Source organism: Eulemur rufifrons, chromosome 6 (genome assembly GCF_041146395.1).
Source record: "Eulemur rufifrons isolate Redbay chromosome 6, OSU_ERuf_1, whole genome shotgun sequence".
Lineage (NCBI taxonomy): Eukaryota > Metazoa > Chordata > Mammalia > Primates > Lemuridae > Eulemur > Eulemur rufifrons.
This window is the reverse complement of record NC_090988.1, coordinates 62,364,407-62,378,333: the sequence shown is the minus strand read 5'-3', so window position 1 is coordinate 62,378,333 and position 13,927 is coordinate 62,364,407. Positions and strand designations below refer to the sequence as shown.

Sequence of the window (13,927 nt, the reverse complement as noted above, 5' to 3'; positions counted from 1 at the left end):
ACAATATATAAACAATGGGAGTGGCTGTGTTCCAATAAAACTTTATTTACCAAAACAGGTAGCACTAAGCAACAGACCTGGAAGCTCAGAGAACACCAAACAGGATAAATACAGAAGGGGAAATAGAAAAAAAAAAAAAAAAAAAGAACCTCTTATACTAAGACAAACAAAAAATCTTCCAGGGAGCCAGAGGGAAAAAACACCTTCTCTATAGAGAAACAAGGATAAGAATTACAGCACACTTTTTCATTATAAACGACAAGCAAGAACAAAGTGTAGTGAAATATTTCAACTGCTGAAGGAAAAATTACTACCAGTTAGAATTCTATATCCAGTGAAATAATCCTTCAAAAGTGAAGGAGAGAAACTAGCAATCAATAGCAAAAAGGAAAACTGGAAAATTTACAACTATGTGTAAATTTAACAACATATTCTTGAACAACCAATGAGTCAAAGAAGAAATCACAAGGGAAATTAGAAAGTATCTTGACAAATGAAAACAAAAGCACAACACACTCAAAACTTATGGAATGCAGCAAAAGCTGTACTAAGAAGAAAGTTCATAGCTGTAAATGCCTACATTAGAAAAAAATCTCAAATCAACAACCTAACGTTATACCCAAATTAGAAAAAGAACAAACTAAACTCAAAGTTAGCAGAAGGAAGGAAGGAAAGGAGATTAGAGCAGAAATAAATTAAATAGAGAATAGAATAACAATAGAAAAAAAAATCAACAAAACTAAGAGCTGACCTTTTAAAAAGCTCAACAAAATCAACAATCCCTCAGCTAGACTAAGAAAAAAAGAGAAAAGACTCAAATAACAAAAATCAGAAATAAAAGGAGATACTGCAATAAAAAGAATCGTAAGAGACCACTACAAATAATTACATACCAACAAACTGGATAATCTAGAAGAAATTGATAAATTTCTATAAACATAAGCTCACCAACACTGACTCATGAAGAAATAAAAAATCCAAACAGACACTATAACTAGTAAGGAGACTGCATCAGTAATCAAAAGCCTACCATCAAAGAAAAGCACAGGACCAGATGGCTTTGCTAGAGAATTCTACCAAACATTTAAAGAATTATTATAACACCTATCCTGCTCAAACTTCTCTGAAAAAGTGAAGAGGAGAAAACACTTCCAAACTCATTCCATTAGTTTGATACCCAAATCAGACAAAGACACTACAAGAAAACTACAGACCAATATCCTTGATGAATATTGATGCAAAAATCCTTAACAAAGCACTAGCAAACCAAATTCAACAACAACACTAAATGACCACATGGGTTTTATTCCTGGAATGCAAGGATGGTTCAACATATGAAAATCAATCAATGGAATATACCACATTAACAGAATGAAGGACAAAAAGCACATGATCATCTTGATTGATACAGAAAAAGCATATGACAAAATTCAATACCCTTTCATGACAAAAACAGTAAACTAGGAATAGAAAAAAATTACCTCAACATAATAAAAAGCCTGAAAAGCCAACAGCTAATATCACACTAAAAGATGAAAAGCTGAAAGTTTTCCCTCTAAGATGAGAAACAAGGCAAAGATGCTCACTCTTACTACTTCTATTCAACATAGTACTGGAAATCCTAGCCACAGCAATGAGATAAGAAGAAATAAAAGGTATCCAAATGGGAAAGAAAGAAGTAAAATTATTTCTGTTCACAGATGACAATCTTGTATGTAGAAAACTCCACAGATTTCACACCAAAAACTGTCAGAATAAATGAATTCAGCAAAATGGCTGGATACAAACTCAACACACAAAAATCTGCTGCATTTCTAAGCATTAATAATGAACAGTCTGAAAAGAAAACTAAGAGAACAATCCAATTTCTAATAGGATCAAAGAGAATAAAATGCTTAGGAAAAAACTGAACCAAAAGAGTCTTATACTGAAAACCACAAACACCACAGGAAGAAATTAAAGGCAAATAAATGGAAAGACATTCTGTGTTCATCAATTTGAAGACTTAATATTGTTAAATATCCACACTATACAAAGCAATCTACAGATTCAATGTAATCCATGCCAAAATCCCAATGGCAATTTTTTCAGAAATCGAAAAAAAATCTTAAAATTCATATATAATCTCAAAGAACCCTAAATTGTCAAAATAATCTTGAGAAAGAAAAACACAACTGGAGGCCTCACACTTCCTGATTTCAAAAAATATTACCAGGCGATAGTAATCAAAACAGTATGATACTGACATAAAGACAGATACATGAACCAACAGAACAGAAAAGAGAACTCAGAAATAAACCTTTGGGTATATGGTCAAATGATCTTTGACAAAGGCTACACAATGGGTTAAAGGATAGTCTCTTTAATAAATGGTGCTGAGAAAAGTAGCTATTCACAAGCAAAAGAATGAAGTTATACAAAAAATTAAGTCAAAATGGATTAAAGACCTAAACATAAGACCTGAAACTATAAAACTCCTTGAGGAAAACACTGAGAAAAGCTTCCTGACATTGGATTTAGCAATGATCAAAACCACAGGCAACAAAAGCAAAAATAGACAAATGAGACTACATTAAACTTAAAGACTTGTGTGCAGCAAGGGAAACAATCAACAGGGTGAAAAAGCCCCCTACAGAATGGGAGAAAATATTTGCAAATCATCTATCTGATAAAGGGTTAATATCCAGAACATAAAAAGAACACCTACAAACTCAACAAGCCCAATTAAAAAATGAGTGAAAAACCTGAATAGATATTTCTCCAAAGAAGATGCAAGTGGTCAAGAAGCACATAAAAAGATGCTCAATATCACTAATTATTAGGGAAATGGAAATTAAAACAACAATGAGATATCACCTTACACCTATTAGGATAGCCAATATCAAAAAACCAGCAAAGTGTTGACAAGGATGTGGAAAAATCTGAATCCTTGTGCACTGTTGGTGGAAATGTAAAATGGTACAGCCACCATGGAAAAAAGTATGGTACTGCCTCAAAAGAATTAAAAGTAAAATAACCACAGGATCCAACAATCCCACTTCTGGCTATATATTCAAAAGAATGGAAAGCAGGATCTCAAAGAGATATCTGCACAGCTATGTTCACGGCAGCATTATTCACAATAGTCCAAAGGTAGAAGCAACCCAAGTATCCACTGACATAAAAGGATATACAAAATGTGGTATATACATACAACGGAATATTATTCAGCCTTAAGAAAAAATGAGATTCTGACACATGCTACAACACAGATGAACCTTGAAAACACTATGCTAAGTTAAAAAAGCCAGTCATAAGAAGACAAATACTGTATGATTCTACTTATATCAGGTACTTAAAATAGTCAAAACTCTTAGAAACAGAAAGTAGAATGGTGGTTGCCAGGGGCTGGACAGAGAGAGAAAAAGGAAGTTGTTCAATGCATATAGAGTTTCAGTTTTGGAAAATGAAAAAGTTCTAGAGATCTGTTGCACAACAATGTACATATCATTATTACTATTGAACTGTACACTAAAAAATGAATAAGACAGTAAATTTTATGATTTTGACCAATAATTAAAAAAAAAACAGTGAAGGAAAAATAAAGACTTTCTCAGACTTTCAAACAAAAACTGAGGGAACTCATCACCAGCTCCCTTGCTCTGTGAGAAATGTTAAAAGAAGTTTTTTAGACAGAAAGAAAATTGCATAGGTCAGAAACTTGGATCTACATCAAGAAGAAAACATCAGAGAAGGAATAAATGAAGGTAAAATAAAATATTTCATATTTCTTATTCTGGATTCGTCTATTATAAAAGATAACTATTTAAAGTGACAATAGTAACAAATCTATTGGGTGATTTGAGCATATAGATAAATGAAATGAATGAGAGCAATGTCACAAGGGATGGGAGGAAGGCAATGCAAATACTTTGCTACAAGATACCTACTCTAAACATGAAGCAATACAGTGCTATTTGAAGGTCAATTTAGATTAGTTAAAAATGTACATTGTAAACTCTACAGCAACCACTAAAAAAACCTTTTTAAATATAATTGATACACTATAAGAGGAGATAAAATTGAATCATATAAAATGCTCAATTCAGAGAAGGCAGAAAATGAGAGAGAAAAAAGAAACTAAAACCAAATGCAATGAATAGAAAATAGTTACAAACATGGTAGACATTAATCAAACCATATCACTCTAAATGTGAATGGTCTAATACACTAGTTAAACAGAGACTGTCTAAAAAACAAGATACAACTATTTGTTGTCTAAAAGAAACCAGTTTAAATATAAATTTTTAATGTAGCTTAAAAATGAAAGGATGGAATGGAAAATACACTTTCTCATTTCAAAAGAATGCTGGAGTAGCTATTAATATATTAATTCCAGACAAAGCACACTTCAGAAAGAGGAAGAATATCATGTAAAGTGCGGTTTACATAATAATAAGAGGGTCAGTTCTCTAAGAGAGCATAACAATCTCAAATGTGTGTGCACCTAAGAAGAGAGTGTCAAAATACATGCAGCAAAAATGGATAGAGCTGAAAGTAGAAATAGACAAACCATTAATGTAGTTGGAGACTTCAACACCCTTCTGTCAGTGATAGATTAAGCAGGCAGAAAATCAGTAAAGACACAGAAGATCTGGACAGCATCATCAATCAACTAGATATAATTGATATTTACAGAGCACTACACCCAACAACAGAATATAAATTCTTCTTAAGCTGACATGGAACACTCACTAAGATAAACCACACAAAACATACCTTACCACATTTAAAAGAATAGAAATAACACAAAGCATATTCTGGGACCAAAATGGAATTAAACTGGAAATCAGTAATAGAAAAGTAGCTAGAAAAATCAGAAATAGTTGGGAATTAAACAAAATACTTCTAAATAACCCATGTGTCAAAGAAGAAATCTCAGGAGAATTTTTAAATATTTTCAACAAAATGAAAATGAAACTAACTTTTCAAAATTTATGAGATACTGTAAAAGCAGTGTTTGGAAAGAAATATGCAGCATTAAATGTGTAAATTAAAGAAGAAATCTCTAGAATCAATAAACCAAGCTTTCATCTTAGGAGACTAGAAGAACATTTTAAGCCTAAAACAAGCAGAAGAAAACAAATAGTAAAAAAAAAAAAACAGAGCAGAAAGAAATTAAACTGAAAACAGGAAAACAATAGAGAAAGTCAACAAAACCAAAAGCTGACACTTTGAAAATAATCAATAAAAATGGCAAATCTCTAATTAGACTAATAAAAAAAAAGACACAAATTGCCAATATCAGAAAGCAAGAAAGTTCATCACTGCATTAAAAGGACAATTAAAAGGACAATAAAGAAATACATTGAACAACCCTATGTCTACAAATTTGTTAACTTAGAGAAAACAGACCAATTTCTTAAAAATTACAAACTATATCAAAATTCACACAGAAGAAAAAGATAATCTGAATAGCCCTATATCTACTAAAAAATAGAATCAATAATTAATAACTTTCTAAAAAAGATAGCACCAGGTCCAGATAATTTCACTGGCAAATTCTACCAAACATTTAATAAAGAAATAATACCAATTCTCCACAAGCTCTTACAGAAGAAAAGGCAACAGAAACACTCCCTAACTCATTCTATGAGCCCAGCATGACCAGAACTAGGTAAAGACATTACAGGAAAGGAAAATTGCAGACAAATGCTTCTCATGAACACAGACACAAAAATCCTCTGCAAAATATTAGCAGATCAAATCCAGCAATATATAAAAAGAATTATATACTATGACAAAGTAGGATTTATTCTAGGTATGCAAAGATGATTCAACATTAGAAAATCAATCTACGTAATTCAGGCTAAAGAAGAAAAATCATATGTTAACTGACACAGAAAAATCATTTGACAAAATCCAACACTCATTCATGATAAAACTCTCAACAAACAAATTAGGAACAGAAGCAAACTTCAACTTGATAAAGAACATTCCCCCACAAGCCGCCCTCCTGCCCGCCCAAAGAAAAAACACAGCCAACATCACACTTCATGGAAAGACACTGAAAGCTTTCCTCTGAAGACTGGGAACAAGGCAAGGATGTTCTCTCTCACCACTCCTATTCAACACTGTTTTGGAAGTCCTACCTAGTGCAGTAAGACAAAAGAAAAAGGCATACGTATTGGACAGGAAGAAATAAAACTGTCTTTAATCTCAGATGACATGATTATCTATGTAAAAAAACAGGCAAGGGGCTGCATTTGACCCCTGTGCCATAGTTTGCCAACTCTTGCTAAAAAGTCATGTTTTTAATACTAAGTCATAATCTATCCACTGCATTATTCATTACATAGCAATCCCTGCTAATTTGTCTGCCCTGAATAAGATAGATAATTTTAAAAGGTGGAGTCAAAGGGTGGTGAGAAGAATGGGCTTGGTCTAAAAACAGATTTATGAAAGTGAACTCTATTCTCAAAGTTATTCTTTAAAAATCCCTATATTTAATATGACTCTGTAAAACTTGAGTTAGTGATCAGCCTTCATATTAGTGATTTATATATATTATTGATACCATGCTTAAGATATTTTATCTGTAAGCCTCCCCTCAATAAAGCAGAATATATGAATGTGAAAAAAATTGTCTGATAAAACCTTGAAGTCATTGACACAAAGACAAAAATGATCCTATCCTAGAGATTATCCAGTTGTGGTTTTTAAAATTATAATACATGGAACGATATCATTTTTCAAAATGCCTTAAGGACTGTTACAGGAGAGGAGAGAAAAACTAAGGGCTTTGGCTTTCCCTTACCTCAAAAAGATCAGATCTATTATTAACTGCTTTATAAAATGTTCCATTGCCAGAAATTTTAAAAATCAGTGGATCTAATCCAATGCTTCCATTTTTGTATATTAGAAAATTCAGATGGGATAAGATTTAGAGACCTGCTGCAACTTTAAAGGCAGAGATGGTACTAAAATCTTGGTTTCCTATTAGGCACCCTTTCTACAACATCTGGCTCACTTACATAGTTATAGTTCAGTCCCCAGAAATTAATGTTCCCATTTTATAAGTATTAATAGTTTTTCCTAAAGTTTAATTACAATCAGATATATACATGCATTAAAAAAGTCTTTAAGTGTTAACTCTCAGAAATTAAGCTTCTTTTTTAAAAAAAATTTCAGAATATTACAGGGGTACAAACGTTTTGTTTACATGGATTATTTTTTTTACAGTTTGAGTCAAAGTTGTGTGTCCATCACCCAGATAGTGTGCATTGTATGCATGAGGTGTGAATTAACCCATTCCCTCCCCCCTCCCCCTAAACACCTGCTTGATTTCCATTGAATTTTACAACCATAGGTACACAAGTGTGTTAATCACTTAGTTCCAATTTAGTAGTGAGTACATGCAGTGTTTGTTTTTCCATTTTTACAATACTTCACTTAGGAAGATGGTCTTCAATTCTATCCAGGTTGTTACAAAAGGTATTAGTTCACCATTTTTGTTATGGCTGAGTAATAATCCATGGTATACATGTATTTTATTAATCCACTCATGTATTGATGGGCACTTGGGTTGTTTCCACATCTTTGTGATGGTGAATTGTGCTGCTACAAACATTCTAGTGCAAGTATCTTTTTAATAAAATGTCTTTTTTTCCATTGAGTAAATACCTAGTAGTGGGATTGCTGGATCAAATGGTAGGTCTACTTTTAGTTCTTTGAGGTATCTCCACACTACTTTCCATAGAGGTTGTACTAGTTTGCAGTCCCACCAACAGTACATAAATGTTCCTTTCTCTCCACATCCACGCCAGCATCCACTGTTTTGGGACTTTTTGATAAGACCCATTCTCATTGGAGTTAGGTGATATCTCATTGTGGTTTTGATTTGCATTTCCCTGATGATTAGAACTTTGAGCATTTTTTCATGTGTTTTTTGGCCATTAGTTTATCTTCATTTGAAAAGTTCCTGTTCATGTCTTTTGCCCACTTTTTAATGGTGTTTGATTTTTTTCTTGCTGATTTGCTTGAATTCCTTGTAGATTCTGGTTATCAGCCCTTTATTGGATGTATAGCATGCAAATATTTTCTCCCATTCTGTAGATCAAATTATCTTATATAATTGTTTGTATTCCGTAACATATAGAATAGTATCTAGACCTCGATAAAATTGTTGAAATGTATGCATTTCTCATATAAAATTAGTACTGTTACTCTTTATTAGAATACCACAATACATATGTTTCTAAAGAGTTGTGTAGTTTCTCACATTTTTAAAAAAAACAAATAAAAATTTTAAAAAAGATTTTGCTGAGTTTATTTATCAATTCCAGATTCAGCCTCTTGGCAGAATCTTTTGGATATTCTAGATATAAGATCATATCACCAGCAGAAAACGATAGTTTGACTTCTTCTTTCCCCATTTGGATATCCTTGATTTCCTTCTCTTGTCTGATTGCTCTGGATAGGACTTCCAGCACTATGTTGACTAGCAGTGGTGACAGTGGGTAATCTTGTCTGATTTCAGTTCTAAGCAGAAATGTTTTCAATTTCCCCCATTCATTATCATGCTGGCTGTGGGTGTGTCATATATGGCTTTTATAATATTGAGGTATGTTTTGTCTATTCCTATTTTGTTAAGAATTCTTCTCATAAAAGGGTACAGAATTTTGTCAAATGCTTTTTCTGCATCTATCCAAGGGATCGTACAGTCTTTGTTTTTGCTTGTATTTATGTGGTGAATCACATTTATAGATTTGCATATATTGAACCATCTTTGCATCTCTGGGATGAAGCTCACTTGATTGTGATAAATTATTGATCACCTTCTAGGCCACAAAACATGTCTCAACAAATTAAAAAAAATAGAAATTATACCATGTATCTTCCACCATAGGGGAATAAAATTATAAATCAAGTCCAACAGAAACACTCAACTCTACAGAAAGTCATGGAAATTAAACCACCTACTACTGAATAGGTATTGGGTCATGGAGGAAATTAAGAAGGAAATCAAAAGATTCTTTAAACTAAATGGCAAAGAGGTCACAAGTTATCAAAACCTGTGGGATTTACCAAAAGCTCCCAAAAGAGGAAATTTCATAGCCATAAATGCCTACATCAAAAAGACAGAAAGATCACAAATCAATAATCTAATGAATCGCCTCAAGGAATTGGAAAAGGAAGAGCAAATTAATTCCAAACCCAGCAAAGAAATAACTACGGTCAGAGCAGAACTAAATGAAATCAATAACAAAACAATTACACAGAAGATTAATGAAACAAAAAGTTGGTTCTTTGAAAAGGTGGACAAAATCAACAGGCCTCTCACTAGATTAACCAGAAACAGAAAAGAAAGGACCCTAATAAACTTAATCAGAATGAAAAAGGAGATATTACAATCGATATCACAGAAATACAAAATATTATCTGTGAATACTATAAAAATCTCTATGCACATAAACTTGAAAACATTGAGGAAGTGGATCAATTCTTGGAAGTATACAACCTCCCTATGCTCAATTGGTCCTGAACAGACAAATATTAAGTAAGGAAATGGAAGCAGCAGTAAAAAAATCTCCCAATAAAAAAGTCCCAGACCAGATGGTTTCACAGCCTACAAAGAACTGGTACCTATAATGCAGAAATTATTTCATAACATACAGAAGGAAGGAATCCTCCTGAAGTTGTTCTACGAAGCCAGTATCTCCTTGATACCAAAGCCAAGAAAGTACACAACAAAAAAAGAAGACGACATACCAATATCTCTTATGAATACAGATGCAAAAAACTCAATAAAATCCTAGCAAACCGAATTCAGTTACATATTAAAAAAAATAATCAACCACAATTAAGCTTCTTTTAAAGCGAAATTTATCAGTCACAACAGCTACAGAATTATACAGCAGCTCAGAGATTATTCTCTTTTTCAACTAGAAAAAGATAAAAAGTACCTTTTCAAGTCCAGGTTTTGAAATCTTTTCAGTTCCACTATTGTTTTCAAGGCAGATTCCTTCATCAACACCATCATCATTGGAGAAATCATTGCTCATCTGATCACTGTGACAACTACCTTCATTTTCTGCTCCACTGTCAGTGCAACTTTCAGTCTGAGGAGATTTCTTAATAAGACACAATTATCTTAAAATTATAAGCCAAATACAAGGAAAATATATTCAGCAAAACTTTTTATATAATTTAACATATTAATACAAATATTTATTTTATGTTAAATAAATTTATCTTCTCTTCAAAAAGTGAGATCTTAAGTAAAATTAAACAAGCAAAAAAAAGTATATTTTAAAAGCATTTGTTATATCCTTAAAATTCTAATTCAACAAATTAGTGATAAACCCCATTTATGTTCATCATTATAAAATAACAATATAAAATTACCATTTCTTTCAGCAAAATCCACAAAAGTAGAGAACCTGAGCTCCAAAATGAGCTTCTAGTGTTCTCAAATCCCAAAAGAATACCATCTCTTTTCTTAAACAAAAAGTTCCATTCAGTTTATCACTGTTAGGTATTATAGATAATTAAAAAGAAAAACAAGACATTTTATCTTTCTTCAAGAACTGTAGTGTACTGGAGGTAGAAATGTAACAATAGGAAATTATACTTTTCTGCTTCATGGTTTTAAATCACATTCACACAAATTTAATCTGAAGAATTCTACTTCTTAGAAATTGCCAAACAACCCCCCCTTTCCTTTAACATTTTATATATATATTTAGGTATATATGTTTTTATTTAAATAGTTTGAGAATTTTCTAAGATACAGGCTCTTGATAAGTGTAAGGTATCACACAGAAGTTCTTGAATGCATCTAAGCAATATATAACAAGCACAAACTTTTTGCCAGGAACTTTGTTGTAGGTATTACTTTTAATATACAGTCTTTATTCTTTCAGAAAGTTTGCTTCAAGGATAAGTGGAGGTGAAAACCAACTCTAGAACTCTATACTAAGTCCAAAAAGATAATTCCTGAAACTTCTTCAACTAAGCCAAAACATCTCTTCTCCCAAGAACTAGACCTAGAACTTCCTAAAAAGATGTTGCCAAACTTTGTATCTAGGTTTTCTTCCCTTGGAAAAGATTTCCCTTTAACATGAGGCATAATCAGAAGACTGATCTAATACAGTTCTCTATTTGAATAGAAATTCTCCCAAGATGATGTCTCCTTTGAAAGTTTGGCATACTTTGGATAGATTTCCTAGCTCAAGTACAAGTGTTTGAGATTATTTTCAATTAAATCTTTTAAAATGTTATCTGGTCATAGTTATCATTCAATGAACATTTAATTCATTTAAGATACCTACTTACAAAAGCTATAAAAAACATTTATTATTCTTACTTTGCAGACAAGGAAAATGAAAGGTTAGAAAGGTTACATGAACTATCCAAGGTCAAGAAGCTAGCAAACAGTTGGATAAGGATTTGAACACACAGTTAAGCCCAAAACATGTGCTCTTCTATACCACATTGCTTCTTAGTACTTAACAGTACTAAATAAAACTTGAGGAGTGCTTAAAGTTATTTTTGAACTCCTAGGAAAAGGCATTTTTATAACTATAGTCATCAGTTTCAACAAGAAAAAAATGCTTCATGGTAGTTACAGAGTGATAAATCTATGACAACTAAACTAAATGATTATAATATTCCACATAATGAAATCAGAAGAGTTTCCAAAAGAATAGAGTGGAATATTATAAATTTTTTATTGAATAAGGCTAGAGAAACCAGAGAATTCTGGGAGGCCAATGAATGGGAAGAAATTGATGAGCATTACATGTGTCCTTCAAAGTCTCATGCTCAAACTATTTAAATAAAATTTCCAAATTTTAAAAAACTAATTTAAAAAGGAAAATAGACAAAATACCCTATATTTTCTAGTTTTCTAACCCAGCCAATTTAAGAGTTAGCAAACCTTAAGTGGGAACAACCCAGATACCTTAATCCTTAAAAAAGACACTGAGACAACAAGAAATTAAGTCCATGCTACTCAGTTTGTTCATTTATTCATTCATATATATTTGTTCTGCATTTATTATGTATCAGAAACACAAATACAGTTCACCTATAAACTAGTTTCAATAACTAAGAAATTATGAAATGTAATTTTCTCTCTTATTCCAGAGTTGTGTTCCTTAAGGCCTTTTCAAAGAGTATCATAAGTTTCTCTGACCAAACAAGAATATTTGAAATATAATTTGAAATATGGTGGTCAGGAAAAGCTTACACAAAGGTAAGTCTTTTCATAGAATTCACCACTAGAAAATAAGGGGAAAATAAGCTTCCTTCAAAGAGTCTAAATGACATCAGTGGTAAGTGACCCCTAACAGCTCTTTTAAAAATATGACTGACTAAAGTGGACTAATGAAAAATATTTTATAACAAGAAAATATAATAAATATTTACCTCATCTTCAACATCAATAAATGTACTCATATCTAGTTCCTCAGGAAATGTCATTCGATCATTCAATTTAATCCTATGCATGGTTGTATAATCAAAATCAAACCTTTTCAACTGTAAGGTCAGCAGATAAGGGAAATGCAAAAACCGAAGGCCCTAAAAAAACAAAGGGGTGGACTATTCAATATTGAATATTATCTCTGATAATTAAAAATATTAATCTTTATATGGCATTTACCTTTCGTGCATCACACTTCTTCTTACAGCGTTCACAAAAATACTGATTTGGGCCATCCAGGATCTCTGGCTGAATAAATGCATGCAATGCTTCTTCCTAGTTAGGAAAAAATAAATGGTTTATAATTACTTAAAATATTATGTTGACAAAGCCCTGAATATAAAAACACTGCAATTACCCAAACAGTTATAAGTAGAATGGATAGAAATTTAGAAACTCAAAATGTACCAAAGAAAAAAATAGCAAAATAATATAGCAAAATAATATCACCACTATAAAAATTAAGCAAAAAGAAAAATTTTTTTGCCTTTCTTAGTATTTGCTTTTCTTACTATTGCACATAACAGTCACTTCTACCGAATTTTTATAGACTTTACATTGTGGTGCTTGGCTAAATAATCTTTAAAAAACCTCACTCTTTAGATTAAATTCCATACTTCTAAGCAAAGCAGTTACATGTTATCATTTCAATCTTCTTGTAAAAGGAGGCATTTTTAAACTGTACAGTAAGTAACACTGACCTCTGAAGAATTCACACTATCCATACACTTAAAAATCATATATCCATCCTTATCACATAGTTAGGATCAGCCAGTAATCCACCACTGCACTAGTTATAAAGATTGAAAGACACCGTGCAACCTTCTCACTGAATGTGAGATACTGCTCCTTTTGAAAATGTGCGAGAGCTCCTGGATTGCTCATCTAGTAGAACCACATGGTTCTCTTTTCTCCATACAGCCTTAAAACAGAAGAAACTTAGAATAAACACTGTTGAAGAATCAGTAGACATAAATTTTTGTTTTAATTTTTAATAACTGGTTTTTCACAATTAAAAAAATTAGTTAATAAAATGTATGACTGGATGCATAATCTCAAATTTAATCTGATGCTCTTTTCTTTGCACATGGTCTAAGCAGAACTTCTGATACTATTTACATATAAAGAAAAAGAAATTAAGACAAAGTAACTTCAAATATTTTCCTTTTGATATAGAACAAGTTGTTCCTCAAAAGATAAATAAAGGAGCTTAATTTGGCAAAATGGTCTTAGCTGCAAAATAGCTGGTGAAGCTTCTAAAACTAATATCCACATATTGTTTGATATAGCTCACTTTGGAACAATATAAAAATTTGGAAAGATATTCAAAGGCTTCTAAACTCATCCCATCTCCTATTTTGTTCTCAGAAAACAAGGAAGCACCAAGATGGGGAAAAAACCAAATAGCTGGGGGTTTTCCACATGATCAAGCATTTTACTGTAGGTTGCAGGAAAGGACAC

At 32.0% G+C, this 13,927-nt stretch overlaps 1 protein-coding gene across 4 annotated transcripts in view; it reads right to left on the bottom strand.

Annotated features, from left to right (window-relative positions):
• USP47 (ubiquitin specific peptidase 47) overlaps window positions 1-13,927 on the bottom strand; it is a 109,403-nt gene that overhangs the window by 30,005 nt on the left and 65,471 nt on the right. For 3 of the 4 annotated variants that reach the window (XM_069471168.1, XM_069471172.1, XM_069471170.1), the window contains 3 exons: window positions 12,647-12,742; window positions 12,412-12,564; window positions 9,945-10,112 (listed from right to left, as the gene is read on the bottom strand). In XM_069471168.1, coding sequence (XP_069327269.1) covers window positions 9,945-10,112; window positions 12,412-12,564; window positions 12,647-12,742 — 417 coding nt within the window. The remainder of the gene's footprint in view (window positions 1-9,944; window positions 10,113-12,411; window positions 12,565-12,646; window positions 12,743-13,927) is intronic. The other variant, XM_069471169.1, reaches the window with a different exon arrangement.